The 15,233-nt window shown below is 36.9% G+C and overlaps 1 protein-coding gene across 2 annotated transcripts in view; it reads right to left on the bottom strand.

Moving 5' to 3' along the window:
• INPP4B (inositol polyphosphate-4-phosphatase type II B) overlaps positions 1-15,233 on the bottom strand; it is a 339,134-nt gene that overhangs the window by 55,285 nt on the left and 268,616 nt on the right. For both annotated transcript variants that reach the window (XM_086746361.1, XM_086746363.1), the window contains 2 exons: positions 14,268-14,480; positions 7,682-7,826 (listed from right to left, as the gene is read on the bottom strand). In XM_086746361.1, coding sequence (XP_086602487.1) covers positions 7,682-7,826; positions 14,268-14,480 — 358 coding nt within the window. The remainder of the gene's footprint in view (positions 1-7,681; positions 7,827-14,267; positions 14,481-15,233) is intronic.

The raw sequence follows: 15,233 nt of genomic DNA on the forward strand, positions 1-15,233 counted from the left end.
GGAATTCAAAGACTTGAAATTCTCAAGGCCATTTTTTCATTAAAGGACACTCATGCTAAATATATTAAAAACAAATCCTACTGAGTATTTGATGTCCCAAAGAATACAGAGCTTTATTTACATATGTATTTTGCTTTATAGAAAACAATAAAAACTAAGTTTGTGGGAAACCTCACCCTAATAACTGAAGATAAATTATTTTATTATACAATACAAATAGAATTGTACTTGTCAAAAGGAAAGAAGATAAAACTATACCCTCGTGTGATTAAGTTATCCATAACAACCATCTACTCCTTGCTCACGCTGAAAATTCTTGTTCATAATTGGTAAGGATGTCCCATCCCCAGAAGGTGGAGCTAGTTAGCAAATCTAAGAGAGGTTTTGCATTGTTTCTTGAAAACAGAATACTTATGAACGCACTAGCATATTCTCATGGTTATCCTCTTATTTTAAAGCAAGTTCAGTGTGTTAAGATCAAAATAAGAAGTACATCATAGACTGAAGTCTCAGAAAAGACAGCTCCAGAAAATACAGAGCTAGTCAGGTTTTGGTTTGTTAAAATTGTCACATGTCACTTATTATGCAGGATACCCTGTTGCAAATACTCCAGCAAGAATATAAACCAGGGTCGTTCATTAACAATGCACAAAGCTCCAAATATCCATCATTATAGAAAATACTGCAGCTTTTAAGTAGCTCTTTGAAACTGAGTAATACTGTGAAACTGAAGTTTATGAAACAAATTAAGCATTATATTTTGAAGCTTACAAGTAAATTCAGTAGAATTTGGAAAATAAAATTGTCTTGTATGCAAGGGATAAATACAGAATATTAATCAAATTCATAAAGAGATATTATTTGTAAAGGGAGCTTTAAAATTCTAGTCTAAATTCAAGTTAGATCAGGATAACCTAAACCTGAGGATTCTGCTTGGTTATGAGCTACTGCTTACAACCTAATAGTTTGGAGAGAGGTGCAAGATGCCCTACAACTTCACCACAAAACTGGCAGTCAGCTCAGAATCAGCTGTGGCTGTGAAGAAGATGCAGGGGCCAACCACAGCTGGGGATCACGACTCCTACAGAGAGTGATGATAGCTTTGTAGAATCATTTAGAGAAGGGAATAGTACAAATTACTGCTTTTGCGTTTAACATATTCAAGGACATATTCATACACACATGTTGACACTTCAGGTGTCAAATTTCTTTTAAGTTAAAATTGCAAGATTTGCATCCTCAACACAGTGGAAAATCCTTTGAAAAAGTCTGAAGAATTAGTTGAATGAGTAAACATCTCAAAAAAGATATTAGGAGCAAGAACAGAAGCAACAAGGAGACTACAGGATGACTGTCAGGTCGCTAAAATGACATGGGCAGCCTGTCCTGTTCGGAATATTTAGCACCCAAACAAAAGAGTCAAAGTCTACTGATGAAACAAGGAAACTCAATTAAAAAATTCTGCTAGTCAGCCTTTGGAAAGGAAACTAAAAAAAAGACATAAAAGCCAAACACATTAAAATGGAAAATGGAAGGATGAAATTAAAAGAAGTAGTATCACCACTATGCAGTTAGTGTAAGATTAAAATAAAAGAGTATGTGCAGCAAAGCAATGAGTAAATACTCAACTTCCATTGCTAACAGAGTTGTGGAAGTTCAGTTTATGACAGGATTTGCCCTTTGGTTGCTGGAAAACGCCCTTCAGTCTTATGTTCTCTTAATCAACATGCCTCCACAGGCAAGTGACCTGCTTAGCACTGAACCAGTAATTTCTACATGCTAATATTGAAGTTGCAATAGGTCAAACTGCATGTTTAATTTGATAAAGTTTGGCAGAAAAGCAAGCTTCTGCTCTTTTTGACGTCAGGCCCATTGAAGTGCTTATTAAAATGTGCAGGTAATCAAACAGGAAAAGCCCTAAGGCTTTAGAAATGCACTCCTATCTCCTTTCGCCCTAGTAACAGAGAAAAAAAAGCCGATTCTGTCACTGCTGTCTGCATCACCTAAAAATCAGTGGAAATCTTGAATAGCTTCAAGTCACCTCAACCATTAAATGGTCTGAAGTTAAAAACTAAACATGGAATTAAAAGCAGAAGAAAGCATAACATCATACGCTTAAAGGAACAAAGCGCCCTACAGATGTATGGTAATGAATGCAAGAGCAGCTACCCATGACTTAACTTTTCACTGTAGCTAATCACTTATTCCCTTACTGCCTGAACATACAAATAATCTATTATAGGACTGAAATAATAGAGGTCAAAAAATGTAAATGAGTTGTCTTGAGCATTACACAAATTCTGTTTTAAGGAAAAAGGCAAGCAAAACAAATCAACCAACACAAAATAGTAGTAAACTCCTCAAAGACAAGTAGTGCAAACAGCATGAAATAATGAACCCACAGAGTCTGAATTTACTCACCAGGATACGAACATTCTTCTGATTTTCTTTTTTTTTTTTAATAGTAGTTTAAAAACTGACTTAATAGAATTAATGTATTCAACTTTGCACCATAAAAAGGTCAGCTTCCTACTACTTCTTGCCACACTCAGCTCTTGGAGCTCAGTTTAACTCTAGTATAAGAGCTAAGCTCTTTAAGAAAGGTTGAGGTTTTATGCTCATAATTCTGCAGCATTTCTCACAGGAACACCAAAAACCTGCCTAAGTCTTCCCGGTATTTTTGCAGTTAATGTAATAGCAGTCTACTTTGCACAGTTTGGGTGTCCAGAATAACAATTTTGAGTTCTTGGGGATTTATTATTCCATTGAAGTAACCTAAAATTTTTCATATTGTCATATGGATTAATAGTGAAAATGGAAATCATCTAATCATACATATAGAAGCATCTCAGCAGCTTTAGTCACAATGAAAACAGAAAAAAGTGATGACGATAACAGACAAAGCTAAGGAAAACTAATATGCTCAAAACATAGGAGTAATGGAGGAATCTTGCTCTAGAAGTGCACAACTAAATATTCTGATGTCTTGTCTAAAAAATAGTTTGTTGATTCAGTTAAACATTACACATTTTTCAGCTGCCATCAATAGCCAAACTACTTAGACAAAGTACTGCTGAAGGGGTTGGCTTAAATGCTGGGCTACATATAGCCCAGTTAAGGACCCTATCAAAAAGAAAGAGATGATACAAAAGTGAGAAGGAAAAGAGAAAAAAAACCAAAAAAAAAAAAAACCCACCAAAACCAGGGTTGATACAAAGACAAGCTTAAGAGAACAGGAAAGAAAAATATGAGGAAAAGGAAGGGAAGAGAAAGTTTTTCAGAAGCGGTTTTCTTTCCTCAAAATAAATAATGTCTGCTACTCAAGCGAACACAGACCAAGGGAGAATTTTTCATCTTCCTGACTAAATGGTAACTTACAGTAAAAGCTCTTCTTCTGAGGATGCAAACAAAACCAGAACACAGTTTTATTTCACAGTTCTACTAGCATTGCACTGGGAGGGATGCACTGAAAACCAGAAAGTTTTAATCTAGACTTACAGAGTCCCCATCAGATTATTCAAGAAAAACTAACCAAGATACGCCTGTAGCAATGTGGCTGTGAACAGATGTTCTCCTTCATTCCAGCTAGGAAATACGGCACCATTCCCCAGGTGCTCTTTGCTGTGCTGCAGGTTACCATTTGCCAATTCGTCTGTCCAGCAACATAGTTTATGAATCCGTAATTCACTTCAGGCAAAATCCAGGTGCAACCACACTGTCAGCTTAAATTGTGTGAGATAATGTGGTGGATTTTGTATGTGGCAAATTAGGCAGTACTCACACAGAGCCAGCAGAGGAATGCCTGGGTGACAGTTCTGATGGTGTGGTACAAGGAGCAGACGGAAACAACAGCATATTTTAGCAGCACAGCTAAACACGGAGATTTGTCAGGGGCTGTGTAAGCATAAGAGCAAACTACTGTGTTTCACTGGCACCCCTAATGCTGCAGGACAGGCTTTCACATTCTGACTCCCAAGGAAAATGAAAGGGCAAGAATAAAAAGAATTTAATGTTGTCAAGTAGTTCTCCAAGGCAAACCAGCCTACAGTTAAGAATTTAAAAAGCCCAGCAAAATCTCTCCTTTAAAATCCATCTCTCTTCCTGATTTATCTTGCAGAGAAATCATAATCCTGCAACTGATGAAACCATAGCATGTTACCTTGGTAACTGATAACTCAGATACAGTCTTAAGAATACACTCAAAGGTCAGACTGTATGACAAGTTAGGCTAAGGAAGGTATAATTCACGTTGAAAGGTAAGTACCAGAAAAAAGTGCCATCGCTATTTCTGATTACAAAGATTCCATACAATAAATATAAGAATGTTGGGGAAAAAAAGATTTAAGATCACACAATGTCAACACTAAGACTGCAAATATAAACCTGCCTTAGGAAACCCTGAATATATGTTACGACAACATCTATACTTACAGGAATACGCTATTGCTCAAAACCATCAAATTATTGTCATAATATTTTCTACCATCTAAGATGAACATGCATTCATTCTTTGACATCTTTTTCATTGTTATAGGCCAGAAAAAAACTTGTGTTAAAACAGCCAAGTTCATGAATATAAGCAAACATTTCATCCCATATTTTAAGGTATACTTTTCAATGTTTTGGTCAAAACCCTGGGTACTTCTCATTTTTCTTACACAGAGCAGTACAACTTTTCTTAGGATCAACTCCAGCACTGAAGCAGTTTCAGACTGAAAGATCCATCCGTGCCCATACATTTGCAGTGTTAATGAAAAACATTATGCTCCAATTATGGTAAAATACATAATCGCAAGATACAGCAAACTTTCAATTTATTTAATGTTTTTTAATGGTTTTGAATTGTATGTAGTGTAAAATTCTGCAATTTTAGAAATGTATCTGTGGGTATACACATAGTATAGGAGAAAGTTATGAACACATACAATTAGGCTTCAGATATAAAATGGAGCATAATTCAGGCAGAATTTATAACCCTAAACTTAGAATCTCAACCTCTAAAGGTGCTTCATGGTGCATCCTCAAGGCTTCATGTCAAACTTCAGAGAGGGAGATACAGAGGAAAAAAAACCATCTAAAATCACACTCTCATAGAGAAGTCATGCATGAAAAATTCTGTCCCCAAAGGCAATGGTTTTGAAAACCATTAAGCAAACAACTTTGGCACACACCTGGATGGTCCTTCAGAAAGCTCCATCTTTTAAGTTAGTCCTATAAAAGAAAGCCATTTTAAAACATCTCCATTTCTACATGATCTTGAAAGTCCTATAAGCTGTCAAAGGCACCGCATGACACTCTCATGACAATATCATTAGGAAATTATGTCTTCCTCAAAAAGTAGAACATGAAAACAAAGCAATCTGCCCCACAAATCTGCAGTTCCCATGCAATGAGGTGTTGCAGAACACTCAGCACAACTCAACAGAAACACTGACTCTGCTCTTACAGAAGGGCACTTCTACTGATTCAAGAGAAATAGGGAAGGCCCTGAAATGACGCAAAAAGAGAAGAATTTATTCTAGTGCCATAACATCTTGATATTTTTTTTGCGTCCTTTTCCTGTCAGTTCCAGAAGACAACTCCTCAGCTGAATGAAACACATCTGTAATTTTCTAACCATTACAATTAGCATTACTGCATAGCAACAGGTACTTTTAATTCTATTTGATGACTGCTTATTATAGAACTTAAAAGGAAGTAACTTTTAAGGTTTTGGCTTTGTGAGCTAAAAACTCTAACCAGTATTTAATTTGCCTGTGTAGGGTGTGAGCCTGAATCAAAGATAAGAGCACACTTCTCTATAACTACAATGAAAGACTCAAACGAACTGGTTAAACACGTTTCATGGCTTACGTAGAATAACAGAGGACACGTTCAGGGGGTTGAAGAGAGTGAAGGAAAATCTGTAAACATTTATGTTGCTGAGCATGACACAAAGTATCCAAAAAGAATTATCCTAACTAATGACTTTTTTTTCAGACTGGGGAGTGAGAGTTTTGTTCCATAACTATGGAATACAGATAAAACCACTACGTGCATGTCTGTCTATACACACATTAACACACCACAGCAACCTGGGGGAAGTTTGGGTTAAAGTGTACTACTACTTTACCTGCAAAGCATTTCTAACAAGCACACTGGATTTCTGCTAACAAGAGAAGAGCTTGTTAGCGCCACGGAGACACAAGAATAAATATTCAATTTTGTTCTTTTAATAAAAATCAGTAAGCTTGGATTCACTTTCTAAAGATTCCTTCAAGTTGACAACTACACCTACCTCACTGTTGAATATTTGTTGTACCTTCTTATCTGAAAGAGGTCTGAAAAATGTAGAAAGCTAACTGTGTTGATACTTTGTACCTGTAAGTCTTCACCACAGAACAACGATAGTATCTATCTCTCCAACATTATAGGGATACTTGCCTGGTAGACAGAAACTCAGAGAAGCAAAAAGATAAGAAATACTCCAGTCTCTGGACTATTCGTACAAAACCAAGACCAACACATCTGGCACTGAAAACAAGAATTCCAAGATGCCAACACAAATCTTTCATACTGGTAAAAATGTTGATGTTGCAGCTGCATTACAAATCAATATTGCAACCAAAATCTGTTGCATGAAACTCACCAGTACTACACAAATGATACACAGCTGAAAAAAATAATTTTGTGTTGTGTAAGAAAAAAATGACAAATTAGTTCTAATAACTTTAAAAACATTGATATAAGATTATATAATTAAAATCTTGGGATGGAAAAAGAACATATAAAGGAAAATATAGGATAAAATACTTTTTAAAAAGCCAAAATTATACAAAGCTTCACAAAATAAAGTGGTTGTGGGGTTTTTGTTGTTTTACGGAGTTTGGTTTTGTTTTTCTTTGTTTTTTTTTTTTGGGGGGGGTTTTTTTTTTTTTTGTTTTTTTTTTTTTTAACCAAAGAGTGGCACAAGGATTGGTTCTGATTTCCTTATATTTAGACTGCCACCATTATCACTAAGGAGCTGTTTCATTTCTTACAATACACATCAGAAAGTCTTGTCAGACTTACAAAGCAGATCTAATCTATGCTTAGAGGAAACAGCAAGGAATGTAGCCATAGAAGATGATCAGAAGATTTAGTGACAAGGACTTGCCATGGACAAAGTTTTCTTTGCATCAGCTCATGGAATCACTCTACTTAGCCTTCAGTATTGACAGAGATAGACAACTGTATTCAGGGAAAAAGTAATTTTAGCAAATCAGAAAACAAAAATCAGTATATCACTTCAGAAAAGTGGAAGGGTTTACAGGAGAACGACACTGAAACAGGATGTTCACCTTTCCTTGCAAGTTTCTTATGTGGTAAGATACAATCCAATTTTTTTTTTTCTCAAAATGGTATAGTCAAGTAAAATCTAAAATAAATTAAACTAAATCAGCCTTCAAAGGAAAATACTGTGGTTTCAAAAGGTTTTAATTGTAGCACAAAAAATTGAGCATGGCAAGCAGTTTGAGCACACAATGGAGCTGTAATTTGATAAAGAGCCTTCCATCATTTAAGGCTACAATTGTGAGAAACCTTGCTATCAGCATTCTCAAAGATACTATTGACTCTTCTCTATATGATTTTCCTGTGACTTTTTTCCATTTTTGTTTACTATAGTCAATGATTAAAAAAAAAAAAAAAAAAGGTTGCTTACCACCTGTATGCAACACCTTGCAATCTGCTGCTGAAGAGTCATTTTCACCCTCTTTAATGTTGCTGAGGTTGTCTTTTTCAAGCAGTCTGTCCACCATAGCAATAACACAGTTTAAACTCTTTCCCACATTGGCCCACACTCTGTCCTGAAAAGAGCATAATTATCACTGCACAGTACAGAAGAGGAAAAAAAAAAAGAGGCAACACTAATTTCTTATTAACACCTTAAAGTGAAGACAGAGATGTGCAGATTACTAGAAGTATTAGGTGTCAGCATATTGCAATTATTCTCATTCTTCAGCCTACTACCAACTAAGTCATGGAGGTTTTTCTTGCAGTATAAATGAAACTGGTTTGTAGATACTGGAAAACAGATGTGCTCCAAACTACCTGAAAATGCATGCAGAGTTTCAGGTTCAATCACAAGGAACTGAGTAGTTCGTCTGTTTGAAATAATACAGTAAGATTTGCCAAATCAAATCTCACGTGCAACTACCAGTTTTGCCATAGTACTTGACAACCTTTTTGGTAATTTAACATAACCTCTATTTTATCACATCAGTTACTCCGCTAAAGCAAATGTAAAATGAAAGGACTAGAATTAGAAACTTGCTGTCATGACATGTTTATTAGGTAATAATTTCAATTTTGTTCTTCAGCACTCACACAAACTGCAGTCATCACACTTAACTGAGTTTATAATAAATATGAGAATTACAGAAGTAATAGAGTGATAGAAGAAATTCTGTACAAGCAGAGAACAAAAGAGAGAATGTAGAGTGAAAGAGTGAGCTGTTGTGGAACAGAGATATAGGAAGGGTCCTTCAGGTGCTGGATGCTGCAGAAATCAAAGCTCTTGCATGTACTTTTGTAGGGCTAAATAAGGAAAAAAAAAACAAGCCGTACAAGAAATGAGGCTGTACACAAGGTTAGCAATTGGACTAAAAAGAAAACATAACAAACTCACAAAAGAATCCCATGTACACAATATAATACTGAGCCATTCTGAAACTAATGCAGAACAACCAGAATTGGCTTGAGGGTTAAAAGTGGGAAGGTGCTATCACTGCTTCTTCTTTCTACTTCATGATATAATAGCCAGAAGCATTATGTATACATCAGGTCTTGAAATGGAGTTGCAAAAGACAACAAGAGAGAAGGTTAAAGAAAATGGAAAACTCAGAGAAATACCATAGTTCCATATAAACAGTAACACTTGGAAGTTGAGTGAAAGCAAAGTTAGAACTACTATGAAGGCAAACTTTAATTTAAGATTTATTTTTAATTACTTGCCACACTTAGGCCACTATCCTGATCAAAGGGATCTGATCTTCCCCTGTTCCCTCCACTTGAGGGCACACTCTGTGACAAGCAGGCATCCTCTCCTGAGGGACATGACATGGGCTGGCAGACATAAGCAGGTACTTGCTGAATCTGTACAGCAACACGGATCCTCTCCTCCAGCTCCCCAAATCTGATTCCTGGAAAGATCTTGTAGGGTTGCCTTAAGAAGCATCTAGCATCACAGGCGGATGTAGAAACTATAGTTTGATCCTCTTCCAAGATAAACCCATGCCTTAACCACACTATGGAAAAAGTACTGTTGATCTACAAGAGGCAAGAAGCTGGTCACTCTAATGCAGTACTGCATTTAATCCACAAACTACTTTTTTAAAGTACTGCACGTACAATGCAGCAAGTGGAAATATCTGCACCTGAACGCATGAAACAAACCACTAAACACATGCCTATCTGATATTCACATGCGCAGATACAATTTAAAGCCAAAGACAGAGGACAGGTATAGAGTCCTTCAAAACTTTCATCTTGTTTGTACCTCAAGTGTTTCTGAAAAATATTTAGAAGAGGGGTGAAATGATTGATTTGCACCACCCATAAGTATTATTTTCGGGAGAAGGATTCCATGAAGAGCAATGAAATACTGCCAAGAGTAAAAATTCTGGTCCCAAATAGCTGCAAGTTTTGCCAGAGAGTAATAGGGAACTTCAGGCTTTCTAGTCACCGGAGTTGCTGAGGTATATGAACTCAAGTTGCTCAGCGTGGCTCCAGCAATATAACTTCCCTTTCCTCCCTTTGCTGGGAGAGTTTATTCCCAATACAAAGAGTTTTAAGCTCTTAATGAGCATCTGGAGTTATTGCACAAGCAAGACAATATGAGCCCTCTTTTCATTTTGGAAAGAAAACTTTTCCCTTTTCAAACAAACTATTAACCCAGCATTGAGATGATGTCTATACAATATTCACATAAACATTCCCCGAGGGTTTAGAAGCAAAATTCATAAACATCTGTTGACAGAAAGGCTCATTCTTTTTATCATATATCTGGCTTTTTTACATATGGGCAAGTGAGAGGGAGCAAGGGGCTGTTCCACAGCTCTTTTTCTGCACGTAAGAGGTTCCTGGGATTAGAAGCTATCATTACAGGCAGACAGAAAAAGGAGATGTGTCTATCATTCATTGCGATGTCTTTCTGTCTGCACTAAAGATGGTCACATTTTTCCAAGAGGGCTGCTGAAACTCTGCAGTTTATTCTGTTATTCTCTGTGAGAAGAAATCCATCCATTTCACATTCTTTGTCATCCCTTGCTATTCCCATAACATTTTCCTGTAGCCTAGCACACTTTCCACCCACCTTTCACCTTCTTAAGTGGTCTGTTTTCAATTTGCCTAAGAACTACCTCACAAGTGATCATTTCGCAGCATGGGCCAGGTTAAAGGACAAAATACACCCTCAGCCTCTCAAGTAAGCATTCTTATAAGCCCTCTGTGTGAAGTGAGGCATCAGAAGAAAATACGTCTTACTTCTTCACACGCTGAAGTACTAAGACCCTAGATTCCTAAGCAGGATGCTTCTCCCCTGATGCCAGTTTTCCCATCAGTTGCTGTAGAGCTAATTGGGTAAGTTTACTACGTGGCATGAAAGAACATGAGAAATAAGGTCTCCAGCTCCCTCCCATTACTGCTTCTTTAAGCTCAAAAGTCAAGCCAATGACAGGGAAGGTGGATATCTGACCCCGTTGGGACAAGGCAGACTGGGACAAGGCAACGACACATTGACATCATCTACTTCTTCCAAATTTCACAAGCCGTTTGGGGCATTAAGGAGTCCCGGCACATGTGGGTAGGTGTTGCTAGTTAGAAATGGCCATGGTTGCACTTCTCTTTCTGCATCTGCTGTGACACCAGTAGGCATGCACGCATACTCATAATGACCTCCATGAAAAGCTAGGCCTTGGTATCACAGAAAGCTGGGAACTTCTCTTTGGACTTGTAAAAATGAACCTGTAAAATAATTCTGTTTCATCCACTCAAAAAAAACCATAATGCATCTCCATCCACTTTGAAAGTATGATTAAAAGGCACTTCAACTCCCTCATTTCAGAGAAGAGTGGAAACTATTTAGCTGTCGTTGCACCTGACTGGATGTCTTCATCCTAAGCGCTGCCAGCCAGTAGAGTCCCAGAGGCTGTCTTCTTGTTTTTAAGGGATTCTCTGGGCTTTCTAAATTCACAACAGAGCTCCTCAATCATTTCTTGTCCTTCCATACACACCGCTATATGGAAGTTGCATGCTTTGCTTGTGCCAAATATGACACAGCAATTGCATTCCCCAGTGATCTGAAGATACTGTGTCTCCTTCATGTGGGTTTATAGCCATATACTATCTTAAGGTCTTTCTGAGATATGCAGATAAAGCAAAGAGACAAAGCAAATATCTTAACTAATGTGCATGATTAACATCCTCTTGTGACGTGACAGTGCTTTGGAACAGAATATATGGCACTCAGGTTAGTATTACAGACCTGTATCAGAGTACCACATCAGTACTTGTATATAACTTACTGGAAACACCATTTTATCTGTTCTTTGTAGCTCCAACCACATTAAGTAGTCAGTCAGAAACATAGAGCGGAAACAGCTCCAAGTGGCAATGTGCCCACCTTTTCTTGTATTATACATGACAACACGCTTTGTTCCCTCCTGCAGGGACATTCTAGGATAGCAGAAGCAGCTGGCAAGAGAAGAGAATATCTACCCAGAGGCAATCTAAAACTCTCAAGTTAAATATTTTTCCTTCAACAGTAATGCTTTACTACTGCCTATGTGCAGTGCAGCTCAATCCATACTGCTGCCAGCTACTCTGGGATGAATATTTGTACTTGGTATCAAAGAAGAGAGATGCAACAGAGTATTATCATAGAATCATCGAATCATAGAACAGTTTGGGTTGGAAGGGACCTTCAAAGGTCATCTAGTCCAACCCCCCTGCAAGGAGCAGGGACATCCCCGACTAGATCAGGTTGCTCAGAGCCTCATCCAGCCTGGCCTTGAACGTTTCCAGGGATGGGGCTTCCACCATCTCTCTTGGCAACCTGTTCCAGTGTTCTACAACTCGCATCGTAAAAAATTTTTTCCTAATATCCAATCTAAATCTAACCCCCTCTATTTTAAAACCATTACTCCTTGTCCTATTGCAACAGGCCCTACTAAACAGCCTCTCTCCATCTTTCGTGTAGGCCCCCTTTAGGTACTGGAAGGCTGCTATAAGGTCTTCCCAGAGCCTTCTCTTCTCCAGGCTGAACAGCCCCAACTCTCTCAGCCTGTCCTCATAAGAGAGGTGCTCCAGCCCTTTTATCATCTTCGTGGCCCTCCTCAAGATGACTTTTTTTGAGAACACTGGTCACTCAGTGAAAGGACACCATGAAGAGTTAAGAAATTGGGAGTTATTCCTTAAAGATAAATTTGGATGCTGGGGATTTTTAAACACTGCCTTAAATAAATTTTCTTGATGGTTGTAGGGTAATGCAGTCATTGGAAGTATATGCAACAGGGTCAGCTTGAAGAGTCATTGGATGTCACTGATTTAGATTTCAGGCAAAACTAAAATTGAAATTCCAATTGTAAAATGCAACTCTAGTGCTTGATAACAGTGGTGAAAAAAACAACAAAGCAGGATATAGTACTGTGCATGCAATGTATCTCAAAGTTTTTTTGCAATGTATCTGCAAAGCAATGTACCTCAAAGTTTTTTTGCTCTATAGTTGACTTCCAGAGTAGATTAAGCATTTTTTCAAATTTTATATGCATTTATTCTCTCTTTCCATCATGCTAATGACAATTTGATCATTAAAACTTGCATTATTATCTTCATTGACAGAAGGAACTGAAAAATAATGAAGTCTAATCTTTCAAATTTAGAAAAAAAACCAAAATTTCTCTAAGATTTATACTGTCTCAAGTTTGACAGTGACTCTGACTCAGTTTATCTCAGAAAATACTTAAAGATACACTTAATTTTAATTAAGTAGGCAATCTTACTAATTCAGCAGAAAAAACAGATGCATTTTAAACTAATGTGCTTATATGTTTTAATAGATGAGGACCAAGCACTTGGCAGATTTAAAAAAAAAAAAAATCAATAATAAAATACAGTAAAGCTAGCTTCTCTGAAGAGACAGAATTACTAAATTAAAATAAAACTTGCAGAAAAATACCATTTTTCTAATGCAAAGTGTCTCCCTTTTATCAAATCTATTGTGATATTTATCTTTCTGAATGTTTCAACAGCTGGAAACAAATATTTTGGCTGTCATTTCAAGGAAAGAAGAATCATTCTAGCCCCTCACGTTGTTGGTAAACATGAGAAAGTGAATTCAAGGCTCTAAAATCTGAAGACAAATAAAAGAATGAGTGAGTTATTGTTTAAATCCCATGACTACTCAATGCATGGGGTTGGAGACAATTGTGTTTTCTCTAAAAGAAATATATTATTCTTCCTTTATTTGTGGTACGGATAAAAATTACAGTTCAGGTGTAAGTACTGTAGCTCACGCAAGTTATTAATTATTTACAATAGAGATTAATATGCTGGCATCCTTTACATTTATGAGAATACGGTGATGAACTGAAAAATATGAGCCTGAACTGAATAGGTTGAGACCAGGGTGTATGTAACAAAGAAGCAGATCTATTATGAACATATCCACCAAAATAATTAATTTACAAAATCTCAGCCATATAAAAAAATACATATCTTTGAAAGATACACTAAGAATGTTAAAATCTAAAAGGCATGTTTAATTCTTTTATGCAATCTCAGACATCCATCTAAGGGAAAACAGCTCTGTTTTGCTGAAGATTAATTCATGTGTATTTAAACTATTTATATTCAGCTTTGGGGGGAAAAAAAACAAAACAAAACAGAAACCCAAATCATTTTCTCTCATAATAGCACATGCTGTTCCAGTCTCCTTAAATCTGCCTAACTAATAAAAAGAACTCAAGTAAGAAAGATTATTTTCCTGTCTGGGAAAGAAGAAAACTAATCTTTCTCACTGTTATGTGCATAACCAAGCAGTCACACAGAAGCACACTGTACTTAGGGAAATTCTTTCAAGTTAGTTTCAAAATATACAATGCATCTGAAAAAAAATATTATTTCACTGTTTTGCACTCCCTCCCTGCCCACCCCCTCAATAACATGTGACAAGGACACTTTGGGCTTGTATTTACGCTAATTTGTAGGGTTTAGGATTGAATACCAACCAAGAGTTTCTGACTACTTACCCACTCTTCCTCATCATACTCAGAGTGATGGGGTATAGAGTCCTGTCTTTTAATCTGAGAAGGATGATCCTGATGCTGTAAATCACTCTCCTCTTCTGCACTGTTTCTAGGCACAGCCGGTTTCTTGAGGACACAGCCAGGCCGGGCTGTGTACAGTGCTAAAAGGGCACTTCTGACCAGCTGATCCTTAAATGCATGCACAAATAACTCTGTCTAGGAAAAAAAAAAAAAAGAATGAAAATATAAAATATTAGACCAAATAATGCAATACTGCAACAAAGCTGTTACAACACTGAATTTTCCTTAGGCGCAGTGGATATTTGTTTCAGACTGGCCTGAGCAACAGAAAATAAAGCAGACCAACAAACAATGAGGAACAATTCAAGGGTTTTAGGGACATCATCACATTCTACAATCCCAGTGTTCTAAGGATTAACACAAAAGTACACTGTCAGAGAGACCATAATCTTTTCACACAATCCTATTTTATTCAAGTTCCAAATTCTACCTGTAGAGACGAGCCTCTACAAGAACCAGTTCCAAAAGTAACCAACCACTGCTCAATAATTTCTGAGTAAGTGTCAGATAAAACATGATTAACAAATATAAAGAACTTCTTAAATAAAAATACATCACTGTAAAAATACATTGCTGAGATGGTAGTATCTGCAAAAGCAGTGTTTCCAGAGATAAATTTTGGTATTTGTAGGTATCAAACCAGATATCAGGGCAGGTTGATGACATCTGATTTCTAGCTTTATTTTATTTATTTTTAAAGAAAAGAAACCTTGAAGTAGTTTTTCCAGGCTCTCTGAAGATGCTATTCAATCACTGTACCGTTTTTCTAAATCCTTCTTGTTGACTGTGACAGCTGTAAGCTTACTGTATTTTCAAATCCTCCAGCCTCCCTTCATTGTTTATCTCCCTTCCACCCCAACAAGAAAAGGAAAATGTTTTCCATATGGT

The sequence above is a fragment of the Chlamydotis macqueenii genome, chromosome 4 (genome assembly GCF_036417535.1).
Source record: "Chlamydotis macqueenii isolate bChlMac1 chromosome 4, bChlMac1.mat, whole genome shotgun sequence".
NCBI lineage: Eukaryota > Metazoa > Chordata > Aves > Otidiformes > Otididae > Chlamydotis > Chlamydotis macqueenii.